The following is a 27,188-nucleotide window of genomic DNA, read 5'->3' as shown; positions in this document are numbered from 1 at the left end:
CTGTAGAATATTTAACTAATACTGTAGAATATTTTGTATTACACGAATGCACATATTAAAAGATGTAAACTTCTAGTGGTCCTGAGTATCCCAGTGCTTGTGTCTTGAATAGGCATGTACATCTGTGAAAAATGATTATGAATGCTACCCTTCCATCTTAATTTGGTAGCATTTTTACACCTGCTTTACACAGATGTAAAGCCCCAATTCAGCAAGATTCTATAAGGTGGATAGAAAGCTGGCTAGATTGTCAGGCTCAACGGTAGTGATCCATGGCTCGATGTCTAGTTGGCAGCCGGTATCAAGCGGAGTGCCCCAGGGGTCGGTCCTGTCAGTTTTGTTCAAGATCTTTTGTTCAAGATTTTCTTATGGCTGGAGCGCCCACAGTTCTGGTTTATGTATGCCAACCAAGATTAATAGAGAAGCAAGGTGGGTGAGGTAATATCTTTTATTGGACCAACTCCTGTTGGTGAGAGAGACAAGCTTTTGAACTACATAGAGCTCTTCTTCAGGACTTAGACCTCACCCACCTAGTTTTTCTAATATCCTGGGACTAGCATGGCTATAACAACACTGCATACAACTAATGATCTTGATGATGGGATGAATTGCACCCTCAGCAAGTTTGCAGATGACACTAAGCTGGGGGGAGAGGTAGATACGCTGGAAGGTAGGGATGGGGTCCAGAGTGACCTAGACAAATTGGAGGATTGGGCTAAAAGAAATCTGAGGTTCAATAAGGACAAGTGCAGAGTCCTGCACTTAGGAAGGAAGAATCCCATGCTACGACTGGCTAAGCAACAGTTCTGCAGAAAAGGACCTCGGGATTACAGTGGATGAGAAGCTGGATATGAGTCAGCAGTGTGCCCTTGTTGCCAAGAAGGCCAATGGCATATTGGGCTGTATTAGTAGGAGCATTGCCAGCAGATCAGGGGAAGTGATTATTCCCCTCTATTCGGCATTGGTGAGGCCACACCTTGAGTATTATGTCCAGTTTTGGTCCCCCGACTACAGAAGGGATTTGGACAAATTGGAGAGAGTCCAGCGGAGGGCAACGAAAATGATCAGGGGGCTGGGGCACATGACTTACAAAGAGAGGCTGAGTGAACTGGGCTTATTTAGTCTGCAGAAGAGAAGAGTGAGGGGGGATTTGATAGCAGCCTTCAACTATCTGAAGGGGGGCTCCAAAGAGGATGGAGCTCGGCTGTTCTCAGTGGTGGCAGATGACAGAACAAGAAGCAATGGTCTCAAGTTGCAATGGGGGAGGTCTAGGTTGGATATTAGGAAACACTATTTCACTAGGAAGGTGGTGAAGCACTGGAATGGGTTACCTAGGGAGGTGGTGGAATCTCCATCCTTAGAAGTTTTTAAGGCCCAGTTTGACAAAGCCATGGCTAGGATGATTTAGTTGGTGTTGGTCCTGCTTTGAGCAGGGGATTGGACTAGATGACTTCCTGAGGTGTCTTCCAACCCTAATCTTCTATGATTCTAAGACCTTTAAGCACATGCTTAACGTCAAACTTCGGTGCAGCTGCATTGTTGAAGTCCATGGGACTTGAGAACATGCTTGCGTGCTTCGCTGAAAGGGATAGGGTTATTCACATGCTTAATAGTAATCATGTGCGTAAGTGCTTTGCCAAATTGGGGATTAAGTAACTATACATGGTATAAGAACATGGAGAATCAGTTCTAGATGTTTGAAGTTTATTCAAATTTCTCTTTTGATCTTGAAATCTGGTTAAAAATCTCACCAGAACAAACTTTCTTACAAGATTCTGAGTTTTTCTGTTTTCAGTGGGAATAGAAATACTATACAAATAGTGAGATAGATCCTTGGCCCATGTTCAGCTGCACTGTGCTGCTCAGATAACTGGAAGGCTGTCCTAACAGGGAAGCTGCTTATTCACCTCCTATAGGTGTATCCCCCTCCAGGGGATAAAGCAGAACTCCTGTTCCCACTGGCATAGTAGAACACCTTGTGCTCCAGCAATCCCAGCCGGTCAATGGTGCCATTAGTGTCAACATAACTTAGAGCATCACTTAGACTGATCAGGGGACTAAAAAGGTAACTTCCCCACTTCAGGTGTTGCGTTGACAGGAGCTGAACCGGACCCAAGTCTTTCTTGTACTTCCACTCCCAGACTAGTCAAAACCTGAACTTGCTTAGAGAAACAACGAAAAACAAAATAAACTCCCGGACACTACTGAACCCCAAAAGAATGTGCATTTGGGGTTTTGTTTACTTTTTGGGCAAAAGGTAGGTTTCCCAAACCTTTTTATTTGAACCAGTTCGTTCATTCTTAGGCCCCAGGTTATCCTTCCTCCCTATGGGTTGTATTTTTGAATGATCAGTGAGTAGAAATGTGAGCTTTGAACATGCAGAACCCAAAGTATCTGTTGGTTGCACAGCAACAGTTATAAAAAATACAGAAGTATTTTGCCTAATGAGACTTGTTTTAAAATATCAACAAAAAATGTCTCATAAAATATTTAATATTTGATCCTTTAATCCTAATGCAGGTAAGACTTCCATTGACTTAAAGTTAAACCATCATATCAAACTCTGCTCTCAGTTACACCAATGTAAATTGCTCTGGATTTACTGCAGTGTAACTGAGAGCAATTACTGCTGGCCTGAAGTTAGTAAGAGTTTGACTGCTTCACAGTTGCAGGACTGGGTTCATAGTTGAACAGTGGGGCTTTGATAAAGTCAGGCCTTGGCCCTGTAGTCATATCCACAGATCCAAGCAGATCTAATTGCATGAACAAGAGCTTAGTTTTATAATTTGCTTCTCCCCTTCTTGATGTTTTAGAAGGAAAAGCCCTGCTAGGAAGCAATCATTTTATAAAATGGTGGCTTAAAATACTTTGTATACAGTGAAAATGAAAATGTATGACTCATAGGTCAGATAATTTGTGCTAACTGAGAAAACAGGAATTTTTTCTTGCTATCAACAGAAAAACAAATTATAATCAAAAACCTGAAAACAATTTTTTTTTACTCTTTAATTAACCTAAATATACTTAAATTCTTAATATATTCAGGTGCATAAAATTACTGAAAATCAGCATATCCCCCAATTCATTATTTTTGTTGTTTCCCTCTTAATAATGATAATTGCTGTATTATCTGTAAAACAGTATGTGGGAAATGTAGTCTTGCTTGTTTTGATTGCCAGAATAACCCACATGCAGATTTTGAAAAGGTCAGATCACATGGCATTCTAGGGGGCGTCTACGCTTAGTCTCATTGATTTGTTTATTTGCAGCAGTTATTCTAATTTACATTCCACTGTATACACCAAGTCCCAGAATGGTTTTGTGATGTTCCTGTTTAAAAAAAAGGGGGACTAGCCATGAATAATCCTCTGAAGTTCCAAGCTTCTAGAAACACTCATAACGCCTTCTCATCATACCCAGCATGCTGTAATTAATTGACACTAGCACACTCATTCAATCAAATTATCTGAGGGCCATATCCTGCCATCATTCCATGCAAAGAATGGATACTCTTATTGAGGTCAATGGATGTTTTTCACTGAAATCAAAGGCAGGATATGACCTGTTAGTTTAAATACATTTAGATTTCCAATCTGCAACTCTAACATAACATAAATGCCATCAATGTGGATTTTCTTATGGCTGGAGCTCCCACAGTTCTGGTTTATGTATGCCAACCAAGATTAATAGAGAAGCAAGGTGGGTGAGGTAATATCTTTTATTGGACCAACTCCTGTTGGTGAGAGAGACAAGCTTTTGAGACATAGAGCTCTTCTTCAGGACTTAGACCTCACCCACCTAGTTTCTCTAATATCCTGGGACCAGCATGGCTATAACAACACTGCATACAACCAAGATTAACGGGTGCCAGGCAAGGCTCAAATGGCAAGAATACTTGGAGAGGATGGCAAATTAATTAAATAAAATAATTATTTTAATAGACGATATATAATGTGGGAACAGGAAGGGGAAGCATTCCTTGGCTTAAATATCTGTTATTCAAGCCCCGTGGGAGTTCCCTATCACTTCAATGCTATACTTAAGTCTGTACTTTTTGCAATTATCATATATGGTAATTTGTTTTACCTGAAAACATAATTTAGTACGGTATATAAAAGATTCTTGTATAGCTGGCATCTTTTCAGAGTTTCTCTCAGTAATATTGTCTTTTCCTTTTCTAATAATACATTGTCATTACAATGGAATAATGGAATATCTACGGACAACTATGTGAATACCAAATGAATTCATTATGGATAATGTTATTACAATGAATATGAAATAGTGATGATAGTTTCCAATTCAACACTATCAGAACTTGAACAAATTTAATTATTTCAATTAATCTCATAGTATGTGGAGATTCAAAAGGGAATTATTTATTAAGAAACGTGTAAATGCATCTGATTAAAGAACAAACTATTGTAATGTGAATTAAACAGAAAGGAAATTCTATCCTTGGGACTCTTGCTTTAATATGGTCCTGTTTTTTCTTCAGAGAAATTCTGTGCTGAGTGACTTCTCTTCTCTCCAGAGGGCTTTCGTGTGTCAAGATTCATGGGGCTCAAAGTTTGTCTAATTTTTTGGGAAGATTGTTACCTTACAATGTCACTAATATGCAGACAACACTAAGTTTGACGTCTCCTTTTCCGCAGCCCCTACCGGAGACATCTCCTCATTCTCCAGTTTCTGGCAGAGACAGGAAAATAGATGAAAGCCAGTTGATTTAGGTTCAATCCTGAAAAAAGAGGTTGATGCTAATTGGCAGGGGGAAGCACTTTGAGGAATTAGCAAAGTCAATAATCATTCTGCCAGTGGAAGGCATCTGCCCACCTTTTGTCAAAATGGTTTAGAATTTCAGGGTCTTACAAGCCTTGTAGCTGCTCCTGGCTTCCCATATGGCGACAGTCATTTGTCAGGTCAAGAAGCCATTCCTTTTGGAGATAGACCCCATCACAGGCATGCTAACATTACTGTGGATCACTCTCCCAGAGGCTAGCCTTGGCAGCCGCTTGAATATTTCAGCTAGTGTTGTGAATGACTGCCTCCTTTTTAGCTAGTCTGCCTTTCTCTAAGACATCACACCTGTGCTTTGTCCTCAACAATGGAAGCAGTCATGGTACTGCTTATTATCTATGAGCCCTAAATAGCTTACATCCCATTTACTTAAGAAACTATTTCACCACCTTTGTCCAGTGATGACCACTGCATTGAGCTGCATTGCTTTGGCCACCTTTCCCAAGAGTGACCTCTGAGAGAATAGTAGGCATTTTCCTTGGAAATTCACTTCTGCCAGACAACTGTCTAAGCCTGAACTTGGCCATATTTAGAACATTAAGTAAAATAGTTCTTTTTGTCCAAGCTTTCCACTAATCGCAAGCTCTGGAATCCTTGGTATTTAGCCTATTCTTGTCCATCTTACCCTTTAAAATTCAGTTTGCTGTGTTCTGGATGTGAGCCATTCGGTGTTCCATTTGGAGTTAATAAATCCACTCGGTCCATAAGTGAGTGACATTCACTCTACCTGCCTAAAGCTGCAGTATTCATTCCTCTATGCAGAGGAAACGCAGTGAGGCAAAATCCCCCCAACCCACCCCAGTCCCAGGGTGCAGGGCTGCTACACATCCCCTCTCACACTCCTTTGCCATGGGTTTTATTCCAGTGCTGGAATAACCCTTCCGTGCTGGTTTCCTGGGTACTGGAGCACTGTAAATAGGTACCTGTGACCCCTCCTCTGGCCATAGCTCCAAAGTAGCTTTTTGTGACAGGGTATGGAGAGCTGGCATGGAGGCCATTTCCTTGGCATGGTAGAAACCCGTCCCCCCTACAGTCCCGGATACAGAGGTGCTGTCGCAAGACATTCTGCACTGGGATGAACTCTTCTCAGAGTGAGCAATATGTCTCTTCTGGAAATGATTTCTGTGATCTATTATCTCTGATGGATATTAAACAATCTTTTCCTGATAGTGTACCCCACAGTGCAAATCTGTTCCTCATGCTCCATACTTAAGATACTACAATCTTTTGGCTTGTTCTGCCTTTGAGACATCTTGATAAACTGCATTAGACAGTGGGGCAACATCTGGGATACATACTGTAGTCAGAGGTGGCATGAGTTCAGTGAGTGGTGGTAGCAGCTGACTTACATAGGCAGAGCCTTCCAGGTCATACTGACTGAGCACTGCCATGATCTGTATTTGTGCTACATGACAGTGACCCCGGCCTCTACAATACAACTTGTTCTGAGTATATACACTGTCTTTGATTACCCTTTCACATTAAGGGGAGTTATGAAGAGTGTTTTACAAATGTCTCACGGAGCCATAATAGATGTTTTTACTTTAATTTTGACTTTCCCTATGCAATCTTTGCATTCAGAAAAGCTATAGCCAATGATCAGTGTTGATGTGACAAATTCCTCTGAAGTCATTGGGACACTAAGGCCAGTGTCTACACAAAAAACTTAGGTTGATCGAGCACTGCAGCCATGCTGCTGCCATGTTTCTAGTGAAGAAACACCTGTGGTTCTTTTTACACTGCCTTGTTTCCATTCGTTTTCAGTGGATCTTTTCACCCTATGTGCTTGGGAGTTTTATGCTGCAACAGATGACTCAGCCCTAATTGTCCAAATATGTTCACAGAAAATATGACTTCTTTCTGCACTTCCTTTGACCTTGTCCTTATCTATGAACTTTTAATCACTGGAGTATTAAATCTTTGCATTGTAGTCCTTGGCACACGTGTAGTCTGTTGTGCAAATTCCTGCAGTGTACTCCTGATTGTTACACTAAATAGTACAATTACATATGCACAAAAAATGACAATGCCTTCTGCGTGATTTCCACTTGCTCAGATACACTACTAACATCTTCATTGTCAGAGACGACGCATAACTCTTGATGGAGGAGACCCAATTTAAAGATTCTAAGGGGGCACATGACTGCCCCACACATTGCCTCTGGGCTGAGGAGCAGCAGCAGAAAGAGAAGTGCCAGGGCTGTGGCAAGCGAGCGCCTCAGGGAGCATGTCATGGCAGCCAGGCTCTACAGGCAGGGGCCAGCTCCAGAGTGCATCACCAGCTGGCGCCGGGCTCCTTTGGGGGAGAGGCCCAAGCGGGCTGGGTGGCTCCCACCAGCTTCCAATCCACTGGCTCTTGGCAGGAGGCGATGGTTTTCAAACTGAGGGGGTGGGGGGCATGACCTCCAGTTTGAAAACCTCTGGCTTAATGCAAGGCAAAAATCTGGGGGGGTCACATGACCCCGCATGCCCCCCACACACATTGCCTCTGTTCATTGTTACAAAGTTATTCATATCCATTTATTTAAATAATGTTTTTCCTTTACAGATGTGTTCTAAAATAGAAGATTGTGTTATAAGAGAAACATATAGATTTTCATGTGTCTTGGTGAATGATTATTTACTGGGAAAGTTCCTGCATACTGTGTATCTGACCTGTAGCTTTTCTCTCAGGTACTTCTATTGCACATGATATTTATTCATTGCTTTTTTAGATCACATTGACAACAATTGGCTATGGAGACAAAACTCCTCTTACTTGGCTTGGAAGGCTGCTTTCTGCTGGGTTTGCTTTACTTGGAATTTCTTTCTTTGCACTACCTGCTGTGAGTATCTTTACAAAAATAAAAAAAAGGTAATAGGATCTTCAATAACTCCTAAGCTGACATGATGTGAGAAGCTGCATGAAGCTTTCAACATAAAGAGTCATTGTTTGAATATGTAAAGCTCCTTCACTAATGTTAAAACTTTTCTAGAGTGCCTTTTCATAGAGTAAGGAAATCTGATCATGCAGTTGGATCATCTACATAAAGCCCCTTTTTCTGTGGTGTTAGCCTGGAACACTGGGTTATTATGACTCCAATGTTTCTAAAACTGTACAGTTACTCACTTATGAGCTAGTACGTCAGATATGGCCATCTTTTACCTAACCACAGAGTTTAAGTAGTACATTATTCAGTTCAAAAAAAGTATAGGCCCGTATGGTCAGTTTTGAAGCAGAATTCTTCATTGGTTTAATTTATTCAATGTCAAAAATGTTGGGATGATATGGCCCAAATGAAAGTGTCATTGCAAAGACTTATCATTGTATTTGTGTGGGGGTTTGGGCTTGAACAAAGATGGAAAATATCTTTTTTCTAGGATTTACTCCTGTTGCATTTTGAAAAACAGAAATTCCTTTCTCTGCCTGTGAATTGTGCCTCATACCCTAGCAATACGTTTCTCTCAGGGCTTTGAAATGATTGAGCAGATATGTTCTTCTGGATTTATTGCAGTTGGAAAAATTAGGACATTGCGAGTGGGTGGTCTACAATGACCATGTCAGATCTATCAATTGACTGTAGTAGAATGCATTAAATCAGGCAGAAGCTGTAAACCATATTGCACACAAGGGCTCCAAGCTGCTTTTTATCCATTGCGTCCAAGGATTCTAATTGGCTCATTTTCCTCTTGTCTTGTTCTATTTCCCTTAACCCGAAATAAGCAGAAGAAAATAATAAACCATACGCTTATACTTTGCTCACTCATATTTGAATCTGTCATAGAGGAGATCCAACATTTAACATACAGCTTCCAGCTTAGAGGCTGCCCCTCATTTTTCATAAAAACTTGAGTTTCAAACCTCCTTTTTAAGGGCTCCTCACCCCTTATTTTTTTCCCTTTTCTCCTTGCAGGGTGACTCTCGGTTATTTAGGGTGGGAAAATTTGAGCTGGGATGTCTTAATATTTTCCCATTAACCCTAATGGCCCATAATTTGTCTTGTCCTGGGTTGTACCATTCTCGGTGCATGGAGCTAGTCTCATCCAGTGGGGAGGCAGCCTCCCCTTGCCTGGCTGACTACTACCTTGTGATAGACTCATAGACTTTAAGGTCAGAAGGGACCATCATGAACTTCTAGTCCAGCGGTTGTCAAACTGTGGGTTGGGACCACAAAGTGCGTTGTGATCCTGTTTTAATGGGGTCGCCAGGGCTGGCGTTAGACTTGCTGGGGCCCAGGGCCAAAGCCTGAGCCCCACCATCTGGGGTTGAAGCTGAAGTCTAAGGGGAAGAGCCCTGGGCAGCAGGACTCAGGTTACAGGCCCCTCCACCTGGGGCTGAAGTCTTGAACTTTGGCTTTGCCCCGCCGCTACTGCCCCAGGTGGCGGGGCTTGGGCTTTGGCCCTCCGCCCAGGGTGGCAGGGCTTAGGCAGGCTCAGGCTTTGGTCCCCCCCTCCTGGGATCAGATAATAATTTTTGTTGTCAGAAGGGGGTCACGGTGCAATGAAGTTTGAGAACCCCTGATCTAGTCTGACCGCCTGCACATTGCAGGCCACAGAACCTCACCCACCCACTTCTGTAATAGACCCCTAATCTCCGGCTGAGTTACTGAAGTCCTCAAATCATGATTTAAAGACTTCAGATTACAGAGAATTTCAGATGGAGCTGAACGTTGTAGCACAAATTATCAGCACAGTTTTATAGCTGCAGAAATACATAAATTCATAACCACAGTCTGTATACATATCTCATAATGACGATCAAGTTCAGAATATTACAAGTTCTCATAGAAGGCCTTACTAGACATACTTTTATACACAATAACATTGCACAACCGGTTGATTCAATTACTTACTCTTGGGGGTTCAGCCCCCCCTGTTCTCCCCTGAGGGTGTCTGCCCCCTGATTGTAATAGAAGTTAATTCCGTTAAATGCAAAAGTACATTTTATTCTATAAATGACTACTTGATAAGAAAGACATGAGAACTTATGAGATTTACAGACATTAAAGGGACTTTAATGGAAATGAGAGTAATCTAATGAGTACTGGAGCTGGTAGAAATATCATAACATTTAACGTGTGTATACAAATGGTGCATTTAATAAGCTTGAATCCAAAGGGCACATTTACTTCCTCTTGTATTTCACCTGCCACGGTACATATGAAACATCAATATTAAAAAATTTATTCACTTGCATATAGATCATTTTAAAAATTATTTTAATTGGCATTAGAATACTTTTATATTTAACCATATAGACTGACCAACATTAAAAAGTCAGCGTTTACCAAAAACATTGCAGCATCTGAGATTCAACAGTTTTAATGTGTTTAAATTTGTTTAAATACAGAGCACTACTGCATTATCTCAGATATTACAGTGAAATACCTATTGGCAAATGTTGACATCAATGGTACCCACTGTATTTGAATCAATGTGTTATATAGTGATCCCTAGCAGAAAACATACTCTTAGAGATGACTAGGGAGTAAGATATTTATATCTGCAGATGAGTATATGAAAAATGAATACAACCTTAAAATATTTGAGATATCAGAAAATTTATTCCTCATGTCATATCCATGTAGCCATTCATTTTCTTCATCAGCAACATTTGTGTTTAGTCAGACTATGGAAAATATATTAAGATGTGTTTAACTTTCATGGATTTTCTTTTATTTTTCTTGCATAAGAGTCAAGTGGAATCTTGCCTCCTTATAATGCAAAATTATTCAGATTTAATTATAAACTTTGTTTCAAACCCGGTATTCCCAACCCCAAATGTTCAAAAATCATGAGTCAGGCTCACCAAAAATCATGAGAGTGGCTTTATAAATATGGAGATATACCTATCTCATAGAGCTGGAAGGGACCTTGAAAGGTCATCGAGTCCAGCCCCCTGCCTTCACTAGCAGGACCAAGTACTGATTTTGCCCCAGATCCCTAAATGGCCCCCTCAAGGATTGAACTCACAACCCTGGGTCTAGCAGGCCAATGCTCAAACCACTGAGCTATCCCTCCCCTTATAGTCATGAGATTATGTAAAAACAATAGATTTTGTGTTCTTTTTATTTACCTTCTGCTTTTTGAGCCTTTAGGGTTCACTGAGCTCACATTTTGAAGCTTTTTCCACAGCCACAAGGACTAGAAACTTACTTTTTCATTAAAAATGAAGGCTGAAATCATCACATAGCCACTTGACTCCAGGAGCTGGGGCTTTAAGGAAAACAATAATTATCATGAGACTCATGACAAAATCATGAGAGTTGGCAACACTGCAAACTCCATAAAATGAATACTACAGATTAATTAATTAAACTGAAAAACTTGCCGTATGCAAGCTATTTTTGAATTTTCTAAATTCAAAAGTTACAACACAGGGTTGTGACTATAAGTGAAGTATATAAATGATTGTTTGGCTGCCTATACAGGTACCTTATTTGGAATATCAGTAGCACACAGTAGCCTATAGCAACGCATGGTTTAGATGAGCAGCCATTCATAACACTGCAAATGTTATTTCTTATGTGGGGATTCTCATGTCTTCCTTAACAGTGAATGGACATTGTCTTATTGTTAAACTTTGTACTGTAGTAAATGTGGTTGTTTAAAATAATCAGACAAAACAATGCCTGTTGTGAATGGTGTTGCTTTATTTTTTATCATCACAATAACTTCAGAGCTGATATATTTACACTGTTTTTTACAATTAGCTTCCTAACGGTAAAAACTTTTGTGTTGTATTTTACTCTAGGGCATTCTTGGCTCAGGCTTTGCATTAAAAGTGCAAGAACAGCACCGTCAGAAACATTTTGAGAAAAGAAGAAATCCAGCTGCCAGTTTAATTCAGGTAAATATCAAAGCAGTGAGAGGATAAAAATAGATTTCTAAGTGCTTGTTAGGTAAATTTTACCTCCTGTATTATGCAAAGTTCTGCAGAAATATTGTTTAATTGCCACAAGTTGAACATTTTGTTAAAATGAACTGTGTTCAATAAACACCATGCGTTTGTATAATGTTATATTCAGCTTTTCAGTGCATGGTTCATGCATTGTTGAATTTCAGATTAATATCCATGCCAAAATCGCCATGCAAGGATGCAAATTATGTGCAGTCCTGCTTGACATTTGATTATATAAATTACTTGGAAAAACAGATTTGATCACTAAAGGATAGGATTAAGAGATAGCATAGCACTCTGGCCCGGATTCAATTACTTTTCACTACTAGAGAGTTCACAGTGCTCAGATGAGTAATACATTCCTTTAGAATGTAGAGTTTTCTGTCCAGATAATTGCTTTCGATATCACCCAACCTAGGAACTGAAAATATGGAATTGATTAATTCAGTGTCTTGAAATGTTGAGCATCTTTTCACCTGTTGTATTGAGGTGATGGTGCAGATCAATGTTTTAAAAGAGATAAAAGTAAATGAAAAATTTTAGTATATTTGATCATTTAAACTGTAATTTTGTACAATTATTTTAACTTTCTATCATAGTGGATTGAAATGCTTGCTGATGACTCTCATACCACAGGTCTCTAGCTCTAAACATACAAAAAAAGAAAGAATGAAATCAGTTTCCTACTGAACTTTATTGTATTTGATATACTGGACTGAAATGCAGATATCATCTTCATTTACTTGTTTTGGAAACCAGCTCTTTTAAATGTGTACCATATATTGTCTCTTTCATACTGGTGTGGCAAGTGAAAACAAAGAACCTGAGCAGTTCATATAACATTGTTTCGCTAAGCTCAAGAAGATGACAAAGGTATCTTTGGAATGTTCAGGCAGTTAATAAATTATTAATTGACAGCATAAACAAGTACTTTTCCTTTTGCACCTACTGTAGGATGAGTGAAACTCTCCAAGATATATCCATTCTGATTGCATTCTTTGATGAGATTACAAGTTTGGTTGATCAAGGTAACTGCATAGATGTAATATACTTAGACTTTCATAAGGCATCTGAGGCCTGGTCCACACTACCCCCCCACTTCGGACTAAGGTACGCAAATTCAGCTACGTTAATAACGTAGCTGAATTCGAAGTACCTTAGTCCGAACTTACCGCGGGTCCAGACGCGGCAGGAAGGCCCCCTGTCGATGCCGCGTACTCCTCTCGCCGAGCTGGAGTACCGGCGTCGACGGCGAGCACTTCCGGGATCGATCTGGGATCGATTTATCGCGTCTAAACCAGACGTGATAAATCGATCCCAGAACATCGATTGCCTGCCGTCGGACCCTCCGGTAAGTGTAGACGTACCCTGACTTACTACCGATGTGTCAGGGCCAGGTCATGGACAGACAGCCTAGTGGCTAGAGCCAGAGTCAGACATCAGGAATTGGAGTCGGGAGGGATCAATCTAAGGTTAGGAGCTAGGGGTCAGCATCAGGAGTGGAGGCTAAGTCAGGAACCAGGAGTCAGAAGGAGGAAATAAAGCCAAGTCAGAAACCGGATATCAGAGGTAGGAGGTAAAGTCAAGATCAGGAACCAGAGATCAGAAGCAGAAGACACGCCTACCCAGAAACCTGATATCAGAGCCAGAAAGAAAAGCCAAGGTCAGGAATCAGGGAGCAGAAGCAGGATGAGGAAGCAGGGTTTGTAGCAGCAGCTGGCTGGGGTTCCACATAATTGCACAGACAAACTTACTGAATCCTCCCCAGGAGATGTTAATTAGTATGTCTGGACCAATCAGGAATCGGGAATGTCCTTCCAATCATACCCTCTGTGGGGGGATGTCCTGTGATGTGTGTGTGTCCGTGAGGCTCATGACCTGCTGAGTGTTTTCACTACCAGAGCTGTTACGTGGTGGCAAGGAGATGGTTGCTGTCCAGGGAGTTTGCAAGCCTAGGTTGTAGTCCTGCTGCTCTTAAAATCACCTCCCTGCCCAAGAGAAAATCTGTGGCATCACCTGCCAAGGCTTTTTGGGGTTGCCTTTGTGGAAAGCCTCTATAAGGTTGGGAGCTTGTACATGGTGGGCTGGTTCCCAGGACTGCTCCTTGGGGCCATACTCCTCCCGGTCCACAAGGTACCCTGCTTGATCCTGGAATCCAGTATGGTCTGGACTAGGTGTTCTTCATGGCACTGGACATGGATGGGTGGCAGAGGTGGTTGCCTTCAGCCCAGAAATGGGCCATTCTGGGAATGGCTTCAAAAGAGAGATTGGAAAACAGAGTGTATTTTGAGTGACCTAGGCAGGCAGAGCTTAACGGTGGCAGAGTTAATTAGTTGGCAGATCTGAAATGGTCCAACATATCAGTGATCTAGTTTATGGGGTGGTCTGGTGTGGAGATGTTTGGTTGTGAGCCAAACCTTCTGGCTTACCTTGAATTCCAGGTCATGCTGTCTCCAGTGATTCACATGTTGCTTGTAGGCATCTGCCATGGGGTCCACTCCCCGCCTCCTCCTGACCACTATGAGGATTAACTCCTTTCAGGTGGTGCGCCCTCTTCTGGCAGCATGTCCACCTGTCTCTGCAACGCCAGGTGCTCCTTTGTGACTTGGCCCTCCGGTCAGGTCACTATGCATGTTTCTCCCTTACAGTGTATCACAGTCTTTCGGGGCAAACTGTCCCAGGCAGTCCACTCTCTACTGGCTGGTCTGTGCCACTTCCCCAGTGGCTGGTAGGGGAACCTGGGCCTCATAGTCATAACTTCAGATACACTAAGAGTTTGGTTAGGGGATATTATGTCAATAAAGACCTCCAGGGGCAGCATGTCCTATGGTGTGCGTGGGCTCCACCCCAGTTTCTCCCCAAGGCCACACTTGGCCTCTTCCCCCGAGGCCCTGCCCCACTCTGCCTCTTTCCTTGCCTGCTCTGCCCACTCCCTGAGTGCCTCCCGCCCACTCCTCTCCACCCCCCCAGTACCCCCGAGCACCACTCACTCCTCTCTGCCCCGAGATGCCGCCTGCCTGCTGCTCACTTCTCTCCACCCCCAAAGCCCTCCTACCCACCACTTGTTCCTCTCTGCCCCTTCCCCCGAGGCTCCCCCCACAACTCCCTCACCCCCATGTCACTCACTTCTCTCTGCCCCCTCCCCCAAGGCCCCCCTGCCCTCCGCTCTCTCCTTTCTGTCCCCTGCTGCCTGAAGGGTGAGTGATGGGGGAGGGGATGGTGAAGAGTGAGCGGTACAGGCCTTGGGGCAAGAGGCAGAGCGGGAGCTGGAAGAGGCACAACACGGGCGGGGCACAGTCCATGGGTGCTGAGCACCCCCTATTTTTTTTCCTGTGGGTGGTTGAGCCCCAGAGCACACACGAAGTCAGTGCCTATGTGTGTGGGTGCCTGTGACTCATGACCTGCCAAGTATTTCTGCTGCCAGAGCTGTTAGCTGGTGGCATAGGGACAGTTGCTGCCCAGGGAGCCTGCAGGCTCAGGTTCTGGACCTGCTGCTCCCAACACAACGATATTCTAATTAAAAGATTAGCACTATACGGTATCAATAAGGCACCCATTAAATGGATTAGGAACTGGCGGATCTCAAAAAGTAGTTGTCAGTGGAGAATAACGCTGAATGCAGATGTTTCTAGAGCGGTTCCACAGGGATCAGCACTAGGCCTGACACTATTCACATTTTCATCAATGATCTAGAGGTAAATATAAAATTACATCAGATAAGATTGGTGATGACACAAAGATTGGCAGAGTGGTAAATATCGATGAGGAAGGGGAAGTCATGTAGCGTAGTCTGGACTTTTTTGGTAAAATGGGCCCATTCAAACAAAACGTGTTTTAATGCAGCCAAATGCAAATATTCATCTATGGAGAATAAATGCAGGCCCATATGTGTATGTAACAGGGTGTTGGCCAAAAGGCACTGACTCAGCCCCTGTTAGCTCAGAGCCTGCTAGCTCAGCTCCCAGAAAGGGGAAGTGATTGGAGCTGACAGGCTGTGGCTGATTAAAGCCCTAAAAGAGAGACACCTGTGAGCTTGATGGGGGAAGGCCTATAAAGCTAGCAGGAAGGAAGCTGAAGGGGAGAAACAGGAAAGTGAGGAGTGAAGGCCAGTTGCTCCCAGCTAGCTGTAAGAGCAAGCTGTTCCCTAAGGGGCTACCTGACTGATAGTTAACTGTAAAAAGCTGTATATACGTGGTGGTGGGAAAATACAGGGAAATAAAAGGGCACTGGTGTGTGAAAGAGTGGTCTCCAGCGAATTTGTACCGCGAGCAAGGAAGCGAACGTCTATAGTGTAGAAGGCTAACGGCATCTTGGGCTGTATAAGTAGGGGCATTGTCAGCAGATCGAGGAACGTGATCGTTCCTCTTTATTCGACATTGGTGAGGCCTCATCTGGAGTACTGTGTCCAGTTTTGGGCCCCACACTACAAGAAGGATGTGGAAAAATTGGAAAGAGTCCAGCGGAGGGCAACAAAAATGATTAGGGGTCTAGAGCACATGACTTATGAGGAGAGGCTGAGGGAACTGGGATTGTTTAGTCTCCAGAAGAGAAGAATGAGGGGGGATTTGATAGCTGCTTTCAACTACCTGAGGGGGGATTCCAAAGAGGATGGAGCTCAGCTGTTCTCAGTGGTGGCAGATGACAGAACAAGGAGCAATGGTCTCAAGTTGCAGTGGGGGAGGTCTAGGTTGGATATTAGGAAACACTATTTCACTAGGAGGGTGGTGAAGCACTGGAATGCGTTACCTAGGGAGGTGGTGGAGTCTCCTTCCTTGGAGGTTTTTAAGACCCAGCTTGACAAAGCCCTGGCTGGGATGATTTAGTTGGGAATTGGTCCTGCTTTGAGCAGGGGGTTGGACTAGATGACCTCCTGAGGTCCCTTCCAACCCTGAGATTCTATGATTCTATGAGTGGGGACTGTATCCTGGAAAGCAGTGACTCTGAAAAGGACTTAGTGAACAAATAACCCAGTGCGATGCTATGGCAAAAAGGGATAATGTGATCCTTGGATTTTACCTCTGTATACAGTAATGGTGAGAATGGTACTGGAATAATGCATCCAGTTCTAGTGTCCACATTTTAACAAGGATACTGATAAATTGCAGAGAGTGAGGAAAAGAGTCACAAAAATTATTCAAGCACTAGAGATAATGCTTTACAGTAAGAGACTCAGTCTGTTTAGTTTATCAAAAAGAAGACTGAGAGGTGACTTGATTGCAGAATATAAGTCAGGGGTGCCAGAATGGGGGAGGTTTCAGGGGTCCAGGGTCCTCCCACTTCTTATGAGCCGTGACTTCCGCGACCTCTGTGTGACAATCGCAGCCTTAATAATAAGGTATTCAAAATATATTTATTTTTTCACACATTCAGTAGCAATAAAAAATGCACATTTGCAACTGAATAGCTGCAAAACCTGTTGTTACTTTCAAGAGCCCTGATTTTTCAAGTGTGATGGCATTGGAATTAGCATACAGCAATGCAGGATTCAGATCCTCCACTGTCATGCCCCGATGTAGTAATTTACACATATGCAAAGCAGGTGCAAAATGCTACCAAATGAGAATGGTAGCATGTTACACCTATTTTGCATTCTCTTCACACAGACTTAAATCTCTAGATGGGATGCAGAACCATGGAAAATCAGGCTTAATATTTCTATTCTTTCACTCCAGTTGGTACTAAATATGTCTAGGCAAAGGGCATTGAAAGGACTATATAGACATAGATTCTAAGCTGGTGTAAATTGGTGTCTCTCCACTGATATCAGTGGAGACTGGGCCCATATTAGTATTGCCTGACAGTACATATTGGAAATGTTGGAACAATATCCAGGAAACCTTTTAACCTAACTGGCTAGATCCTCAGCTTGTGTAAGTTGGTTAAGACAATGTAGCTACAATTTAACTACATCACCTTACACCAGCTGAAGATCTGGCTCCCCATTTTTGTCCAATTATAAATCTAAGAGTTGAAAATACTTTTGATACTGTGTGTTTGCTTTCCACCCTCCAAATTATTTGTTTCATAGCTTTAAATAGTCAAAAATGCCTGAACCAAGGAGAATATTCTAACTTTCCTCTAATTTTTTTATGGTTGGTTTTCATTATCATTTGCAAACTATATTATGACTAGAGCTGGGTGAATATTTTTCAGTGAAAGTAAAACAAAACTATTTGCACATTTGGATTGTATTGGGCAAATAGTTTAAGCGGAATGAAAAATATTGGAAAAAGTCTCAATGGTTCATTTTGATATTTTCAAAATAAAACATTTTGACTTAATTTTGAAACAAGGTTTCATTTCTGAATTTCGCTAGGTTTGTTTAAAAAACATTTTAAAGGGTAAAAAAACACCCAAAACAAAACATTCCCCTCAACCCCCCCCCCCCCCCAAAAATCAGGTTGAATGATTATTTTGTTTGTTTTTTGTTTTTTTGTTTTGGTGAGAAAAACTAAAACAACTACATGAATTTTTGAACCTGAAACGATTTTTTCTCATTTTTCAGTTTGGCCCCAAACCAAAAAAATATTTATTTGCTCAGCTCTAATTCTTACACCCTTCTCACTTCAGTCTGCAACTTTGTGTAAGTTTCTCGTGTGGGATTTTTACAAATAAATCACTGCACTGCTTACTATGCACCTTCTATTTACTAGTTGTATTGTGATATTTACCCAGAGATTATTAGCCATATTTTACCATGTCCTGATTAGCAATTTTCGCTAGATTTTGTTGGTATTAATGTTTATTTAGACAGCCTAACAGGTAATGTTCTTGGTTTGAACAAAGTCCAGACTTTCCATAAACAATATGGTGGCATTTTCATTTCACATATTGTTGGTTCCTTTGTGCTTTTCTATTGTTTCCTCATACCAGGCTGCTTGGCGGTTTTATTCCACTGATTCCAGCCGAACAAACCTGACAGCCACCTGGCGATATTATGAAAGTATTCTTCCACCCCTCAGGCATGTATCAGTGCTATGAATGATAAAAAAAAGCCATGACTTGTATTGGTTTACTAATCTGCTTTTCAATTTTTGTTTCATCCCCTGCTCCCTCTTGCCTTGTTTTTCTTTTTATCATATATCCTGCACGTAGTGTGTATGGCGTAGTTATGCGGCTGATGAGAAATCGGTTTCCATTGCTACCTGGAAGCCTCATTTGAAGGCCTTGCATACCTGCAGCCCTACAAAGTAGGTACAAATATGGCAGCTGGTGCTGTTCTTGATGTCTGTTCAAGCTTATAGAAAATTAGTATTTCTGTTTTGTTTGTCTCTCTCTCTCTCTAATTCCTTTCATTAAGGTCTCAACTAACAAACCTGGCTAGTATTATAGAGACTCCAAACATAGTGGGGATAAATAGAATCCATTTCCATTTAGCTATGAAATATTACTGTGCTAAAGTATTCGAAGCATTTTCTCACAAACTCTCATTGATCAAGGTTAATATTTTACTAGTATCCATGCACCGTGCCAGCTATGTTTAACTGTAATCAATACACACATTAATAATCACAGCCTCCATTTCCAAGTCACACTAGTTCATCCTACTTACTATAGTAAAGACGTGTTAGTATTTATAGGGCTCAGACCTATTGGTTTCCACAGAACATGCTTTCTTCATAACTCAGCGAATGGTGCTTACTGATTGAATGAAGAACAAACAGCTACCCTGGATCTTGGAATTTGGGATTATGTACCAGCTCCTCAACTGGTGTAAATCAGGTTAGCTCCATTTAAGTCAATGGAGCTGTGCCACACCAGCTGCGGATCGGGCCCATAGAATTTTTGAGACCAGAATCAGATATATTTGAAAGCTCATGTAATCATTTATCCACTACAAGCATTGCCTGTTTCTCTAATTACATTGCTTTGTACATAAACTACATTTCTCTGAGTAGAAATTTAAATTTCAGTTTGTTATCCATATTAATCTTTGAAATCAGCATGTTTACTTCTCCAGTGGCAAATCCTCTGTAGGGGAGCACAGGCAATATAATTAATGCAGTGACTGCTCTTTATTCTCATGGGCAGTATTATTCTACATTGTACTATGAGGCTTTAGAAACATCTGTGCTTCCAAAGTGGCAAATAACTTTATGACATTCCACCTCTTGGGAATGTAGCTTTTAGTCATAACTTCAGATACACTAAGAGTTTAGTTAGGGGATATTATGTCCTTGGATATACACACATGTAATCAATAGAATAAAATCATATACTGTACCTCTAATGTAAGAATTTGGCCAATAGAGAGTACATTGATGTCACAACTTGGATGAAAATTCTCAGTGCTTTGGCAGAAATTCACCTTTTAAGAGGAATGGTCCAAGATTGTTCAGTAGTTCTGAAAAATTTAACACAAGGCAATAAGCCACTGCCCCAAATTTGGGGCATATACTTTGGAATGGAGGGTACTAAGTACAGCTTTGAAAGGAACACAATGATAGCCTTGCATGAAAGGTGCAATAGAAGTCCTAAGTATTACTATTGTTGTTATTATGGCCAGTGCAAGAGACCAGCTGTTCATCTCAAACTAGTGTGATGAACACCCACACAACAGTAAAGAGAAGATTATGTGCCAGATAAATTTAGCCAAAAAGGGTTGGCTGACTACAGAAAGCTGATCTGTGAATTTCAAAGAGTTGACAAGAACTGAGCCATAAGTGATCCATTACCACAAGTATTCATCCTGAATACTTCAAACTAAAAGTAGCTTTCAGATTAAAAGTTATCACCGAGTTCACAAATATTGATTTTAATAAATGTGAAATATTGTTTGCGACAAATAGATATTCAGGTATAGGGCGACTTTTGATTAGATGAATTAATATGAAGCTATATAAATAAGCTATATCCTATCTGAAATAGTCTTGAATGCAATTATAGCCCAAGAAAAATAAGCATAATAATCATGATTTTAAATAAATCCATTGCTGTGATCAGTCAAACATGTTTCATTACTGCAGATAACTTTATCAAATAAAAAGTCTACAGCTTTCTGTTATATATGTGTCACCAATGCATTTTGCCTAAGTAAGTGCTTTGCCAATTCAGTCTGCAGTGGTATGTATTAAGCACGTTATGCATGTATTAAGGTGACTGAGAAGTTTATTTTTCAGAAATATTGTAGTTCTGAATGTTGCTTGAATGTTTTGTGCTTGCACTATAACCTGTGTATTTCACATTAATTTAATTAACACATCCATTTACAATTTAGCATTTATCTAACACCATCTGTAACTGAGTATTAACAATTACTATTTGCATAACAAATTTGTTTTTTCTTCCCATACCCTGACACCTGAAGGAAAGAACAAGGGGAAACTTCTAACAGGTTTGTGGTTTCCCTATTTGTTATATATTTTTAAATCTCCAAATTTTATAACGGGGTTTTGAATGTCTTTTGTACAGTTGGTTCAAAATATGTTGGCTAACACGAAGTTGTAATAGTTGGAAAATCATTTCTGTAAACTTCTATTACTATTGTCTGAAATCTCATTTTTGTCCTACATTAGCAGCCTAATTTAGCAGAAATTTGCCTTCTTGTCTCCGTTTTCCCATGGGAAAATCTAGGGCACTACTAATCTTCATAGCCACAGAGCACACCCCTATTCTGAGGAAAGATCTCAGTTCTAGTAACTGCAGAATAATGACTGAAGCATTTTCTCCAGTTCAGAGTCTGTGGGCCAGATTCTGCCATAAGATAGATGAGCACAACTCCCATTGATTTTGATGGAGTTGTAGCTGCATCTTTGAATCTGGCCTTCTAATTTCAGAGAATCCATCATCATAGGGTGTTCAGGATTCAATTCTCCAGTACAAAAGTGACCGAGGAAGGAATGGTGGAGCTTATCCCACCCCTCATGACACCCAAAAACATTTTTTGAAAAGAAATAAAATATAGTCCAGAGCCAAACCAGCCCACAAGTGCAGCTGCACATGGGACATATTACAGTCCTGTAATACTTATGGGCTGTGGAGCCACATTTGAGGAGTTTGGACATCCCAACAGTCTAAAACATGAAAGTTAAGTGAACTTGTTTACATGGGCTTGCCATCTCCCTAGTGGCCCTGCAACTTGCCACTTTTCTTTCTCGCTTTTGAAGCTACAGAATTCTGATTCTTCTCTTGATGTGCATGTAACTCCTATTAACGTTACACACATACCTCTTGAGGTCACTAGATCCATTCTAAGATATCCATTACATCCACTTTATTTAGTCTGTCTTTCACACATAACCAGCTTGATATTGTTGTCAAGCTTGTGTCTTTTCATATATAAATGTCTTCCCGCATTGAGCCCGCTTACAATTTACTCTTTTTACACTGAACAGTATAACATGTCATCAAAACTCTACGAACACTATTCATACTTCCTTTTTATTTTTAACAACAGTGTTCAAAAACTGATTTCAGATTTTATAAAAAGACATTAGTAGGTGTGGTTGGTCATTACTTATCCCCTTACATTATGTTCTCAAAAAGAATGATTTAGACAAAAGAGAAAGGAATTATTCCCACCTTGATAGGTGAGCATTTATACACACAGTTCCCTTTACCATTAATAGAAGTTACACATATAAATCCCTGAACATCAAGATGATAGTATATCCTATGATTAAGATAATGGTTCATATTTTTAAAGTAGTCTAGGGGATTTAACCATATATCTTCAATGACTTTTCATTGAATTAATACTAATGGAAGATGTGTGGCCATATCCCCTTTGAAAATCTCAACCAATATTTTCTGTTATTGCTGTATATTGAGTAGGTTTCAAAATGCACTTTTTTGCGTGGCATTAAAAGACTTTGCAACAGCTTATACACAATAGCATGTTAAAACTGAATTTTCCCAAAGAAAAAGAAATACAATTGAAAATTTTTAAAGATTATCAATCATTTTTAATTTTTAACTGATATCTTTGACTTTAGTGTAAACCCTGACCATTTAGTGCCTTTTTAAGTGAAGTTAAGTATTGTATTGTTGTCAGTGGCTATTAATAGTTCTTACAGTGTTGTATGGCTGTATGTTTACATCAGTTAAAATATATGTAATGAATGTCGTCTTTTGCATTAAATATGTAAATGCAGTGTTCTGCAATGCACTTTCTAGACTTAACTATCCTCTAGTCTTTAACTTCTTTTTACTGTGATGCTGAGTGACTTGCATGTGATGCTATGTGAACTAAATAAATGGTGTCTTTCTTTATATTAAAATGTATTTGTATTCGCACTGCATTGGGTTGCTTTGTGAACATGCTCTTTCTTCTTAATTCTGTTTTAATAAAACAAACAAGAAATGTTTGTCCGTTTATCTGAAAATTATTTTAATTTCTTACCTATAAAAATTAATTTTGGACATACTATAACATTTTTCATTCATTAACTCTGTTTGGACCTAGAACCTTTCAGTGTGTGGCTAAGTTGTCACTCTGTGTTTGGAGGATAGAATTGAGCCTTTGAGCTATACATGAACATTAATTTTGCTAAGAAAATGCACAACAGTTTATATTTAGTATTTCTAAATATTATATAGAAGTGCTGTTTTGTTTTTTCTCTTTTATAAAATTAGACTATATTTTTTCTAGTATTTTCTGTAAAATAAATTATTCTGTAAATCAGTGTTAGAATTCTGCAAGCCATTTTAAATCTGAATTCCTATACACGGCATTCATATATATATTTAACAATTTATTCATCATGAGTGAAATTCACCCCTGAGCAGAGGACTAGCACAAGGTCAGTGCAGAACATTTCACTTAAGCCCTATATTCAGACCTTACAGGAGCCTCAAGTTGTGCATAGGCCTTGTGATGATTCTCTCTGTAGGAAAGTAAATTTCACCCAAGTAGTGTAGGTTTTTATTATTCTTTTAAATAGAAGTACTAAATAGTGGGCCTGATCCTGCATCCATTACTCTAGCAATAGTCTCCATTACAGTCCATGGGAGTTTTGCCTACATTGGAGTTCAAGAAAAGACCTATTATTACTACTCATTTTGATTGGTTCTTTCAAATGTATTATATTTTAGAATCTCCATATACAATATTGTATTTGTTTCTCATAGCAGATTTAAAATTAAACAATTACCTTGTTTATTATTTTTGCCTCCACCATTGTGAAAAAAGAATTGTCAGTGATCTGGAACCTGTCTTGGCTTAAATGGAAAACCTAACTCCTTTCCTAGTAGTGGAATGCTTAGTAATACAAACCTCTATTTCCCCTCACTCCTAGTAAGCTTTGTAGTAATAAACAGAAGCTCTTCAGGATGTACAGCTCTCGGAAACATAGGTATCCAGCATCCTATCTATTCACATGATATTTGAGAATGCCACTAACATCAGGTGCATGATCAGTTTACTTCCCCTTCTTAGTGCTTTACAATTTCTTACTTCTCCTAGGGTCCTTTCTTGATTTTTTTTAAGTGCTTGTAATTTTCCCTATTGCTTGTTGCCTGCCGTGCTGTATTAATACAATGGCGATAAAGTGTTGTATATTATAGTATAGTGTGTCAGCACCTCAAAATTCATGCAATTGACAACTGCAGAGTGCAGCACACATTGGCTTTTCTAAGCCTGGGTACCCTCTTCCGCCTGAAACTTGAACTTTTGGAATGTTTGATCCTATAAAGAGCTAAAACAGTTCTTGGATATTTGGATAACTACATTTTCCTAAATCCAAGAGGATTACTGCAACAGTGGAGGCTGTGTTCCCATGTCAAATAAATGTTAATTAGTGGGGAATACTAAGGTATCACACACTAGGCTATTTCAATAACTTAAATTTACGGTTGCTACTGAGAAGAATTCCCTTGGAGACAGTGCCTGAATCAGTGCATTATCTAGAGCGTAGAGGACTGCAGGCTAAAACAATGGTTTGCTTCAACTGGACTCTGTTGACCTTTTTATCTCTTGCCAAACATGGTAATTTCTAGCTTATGAATCTCAGGGGAGAATCCTCTGCTCTATGCCAAAAACTTGCTACATCAATTTTTTTAAAGTTTTTTTTTAATGATTTCAAAAAGTCATTATAATCTCAGACTGAAATTATAAAATGAGCAAAAATATAGTTTCTATTTGTCCAGAGACTAATTTGAAATAAATGCACTATTTTTCAACACCATTCACAAAAAGCTTCAAATGTAATCTTTTAAAATTCCATTACTGCATAGAAATCTAAACTAAAATTACTTCTTGGAATTCTTGCCTATGCTCATAGATGGTACAAGGTATAACATCACCATTCTTGGGTTCACACTTCTAGCATGAGGCTGGTGGAGAAGTCTTACATCTTAAACTTCTAGGGCTGGGTTATCAAATATATGTTTGGGCCTCAGGTTGATTTCAATAGGAGTCATGTGCACCCCGTTGGAGTAATCAGGCTCATAAAGTCATTTGGTCCATTAGAGAATATTGCTCACTACCCCTCCAGTGAAGCCACAGTGACCCCTAGTGTCTTCCCCCAAGCAGTTCCTTCATAAGTGAAGGATAGAAAATAAAGAATTTGGGAAAAATTAAAAGGAGTACAAAGCCCTATGCAAGAGAACAGTTCATGTGTATGTTGAGCAGTGGAGTCGGGGACTAAGTGGGTGAGATGTTATAACTAATACCTTCAGAGTACAAAAATTAAAAAGAAGTCATTTTCTTTTGTCCAAAGGTTCCATTTGTAACTGATCCCCACTCTTAGGGCAGGTCTACATTACTGCTTAAGGGCTTGTCTTCACTGTGGGGGTAAGTTGACCTAAATTACACTACTCCAGCTACATGAATAACGTAGCTGGAGTCGACATAGCTTAGGTTGACTTACCCCAGTGTCTTCACTGCACTGCATCGAAGGGAGACGCTCTCCTGTCGACTTACCTTAATCATCTCAGGGAGCTGGAGTACCGGGGTTGACTGGAGAGTGCTCTGCTATCGATTTAGCGGGTCTTCACTAAACTCGCTAAATCGACACCCTCTGCATCGATTGCAGCAGCGTCGATATCCCCGTCGTGAAGACCAGCCCTGAGTCAATCTAACTCAAAGGTGTGAAAAAGCCCCTCCCCCCGAGCAATGGAAGTTTTGCACTGTCCACACTAGCACTATGTCGGCGGGAGATGCTCTCCCGCCAACATAGCTTATGCTTCTTGCCGAGGTACCGTCAGCATAGCACATCTTCACCAGACACGATACCGCGGTGAAGCTGCATCCGTGTAGCTGCGCCAATGTAGTGCCGTAGTGTAGACTTGCCCTCCAAGACTTTAAAGCTCCAGTACTATAGCTAGAGAAATATACAGAATTCTGCAACGGGCAGCAAAAGAACACAGTAGGTCCAAGAAGATTACCATTGTCAAAGTCAACAAATAGAAAGGCATAAAAGATTGAACAGATAAAATATAAGCAACAAAGAACAGTCTCATCCCCCCAAAAAGAACAAAATTGCTATAGGGTAGGGGATAATGGGGCTCATTCAGGTTCTGGACACTTGGACCCTGATTCAAAAGACCACGCCTCTTCAGGAAAGCACTTAACCATTTGCTTCCCTAAATCAGTGCCTTAAAGCTTTTGCCATCTGAGTCAGTATTCAGGTTACAAGAACCCTTACATGGAGGCTAAGAGGGCCCTCAAGCACTAATCCCAGAAAACTGACAGTCCACAGCAATGTGTGAGCACACGCCACAGTCTACCCCGTCCAGTTTCATGATGTCATGTTTGTCTCTACTGGACATCAACAGGATGGCTTTCATTCAAGGCACTACATCCATGACATCTTTTAAAAAAATGAGAGAAAAGAGATTTGTATTAGTATAAATGAGTTGATTTAGCAGCAGTAATACATACTCTTCATCCAATTATTTTTTGCTTGCATTTACTGGGGTAATAAAATATAGTCCTTATCACTCCTTGTTATGGCTACCTTATCAATTTTCTGATCATTTAAATTAATGTAGGCCAGAGTGACATGTCCAGAAAGTTTTTGCTTTATAGGGTTTCTCTAGAAAATAATCATTTGATTTTCTTGCTTGAGGAATAATTAATTTTTTTTTACCTCTGGGCACAGCAAATGCAGTATATGAGGAGCACATGTACAGAGATAGTACCCATAATAAGAAATATATTTGCATTATGTAATTCATTCACGCTAGTGTGAATACATTGTAGTATGGCTATTAAATGACTGCCTCCTAGATTACATTCTCATGACAGTTTATAAACAAAAGTTACTGAGAGTTGAACAGAGCCTTGAACTGTAACTGTTACTGTAAAACAAACCTTAGAACTTGCTTTTCTTTCAGATTATAGGTTCTGAGGGTCTTTTGTATTCAATACACTACAGGATTTAGTGTTCCAGGTGTGATTAATATTTTGCAATGGAAAGAGATGACATTTCCAGTATCATCCCATGTTTGTTTCAAAAATTGCTTACTTTGGGCAGGGGGAGAAAGGGATTAGATTGAGAAATTTCAGAAACAAGTATTCTTTAAAGGGATATAACATGCCATATTTGTCTAATGAAGATCTTTCTACTGA

General features: G+C 40.3%; 1 protein-coding gene across 1 annotated transcript in view; it reads left to right on the top strand.

Moving 5' to 3' along the window:
- Positions 1-27,188, top strand: part of KCNQ5 (potassium voltage-gated channel subfamily Q member 5) — a 525,002-nt gene that overhangs the window by 464,279 nt on the left and 33,535 nt on the right. Inside the window, 5 exon segments of the mRNA XM_026654633.2 lie at positions 7,512-7,622; positions 11,531-11,626; positions 18,773-18,867; positions 20,985-21,011; positions 23,914-23,970. Coding sequence (XP_026510418.1) covers positions 7,512-7,622; positions 11,531-11,626; positions 18,773-18,867; positions 20,985-21,011; positions 23,914-23,970 — 386 coding nt within the window.

Source organism: Terrapene carolina, unplaced genomic scaffold (assembly GCF_002925995.2).
Source record: "Terrapene carolina triunguis isolate 2854851 unplaced genomic scaffold, T_m_triunguis-2.0 Scaffold42, whole genome shotgun sequence".
NCBI classification, from domain to species: Eukaryota; Metazoa; Chordata; order Testudines; family Emydidae; genus Terrapene; species Terrapene triunguis.
This window is presented reverse-complemented; position numbering and strand designations above follow the sequence as displayed.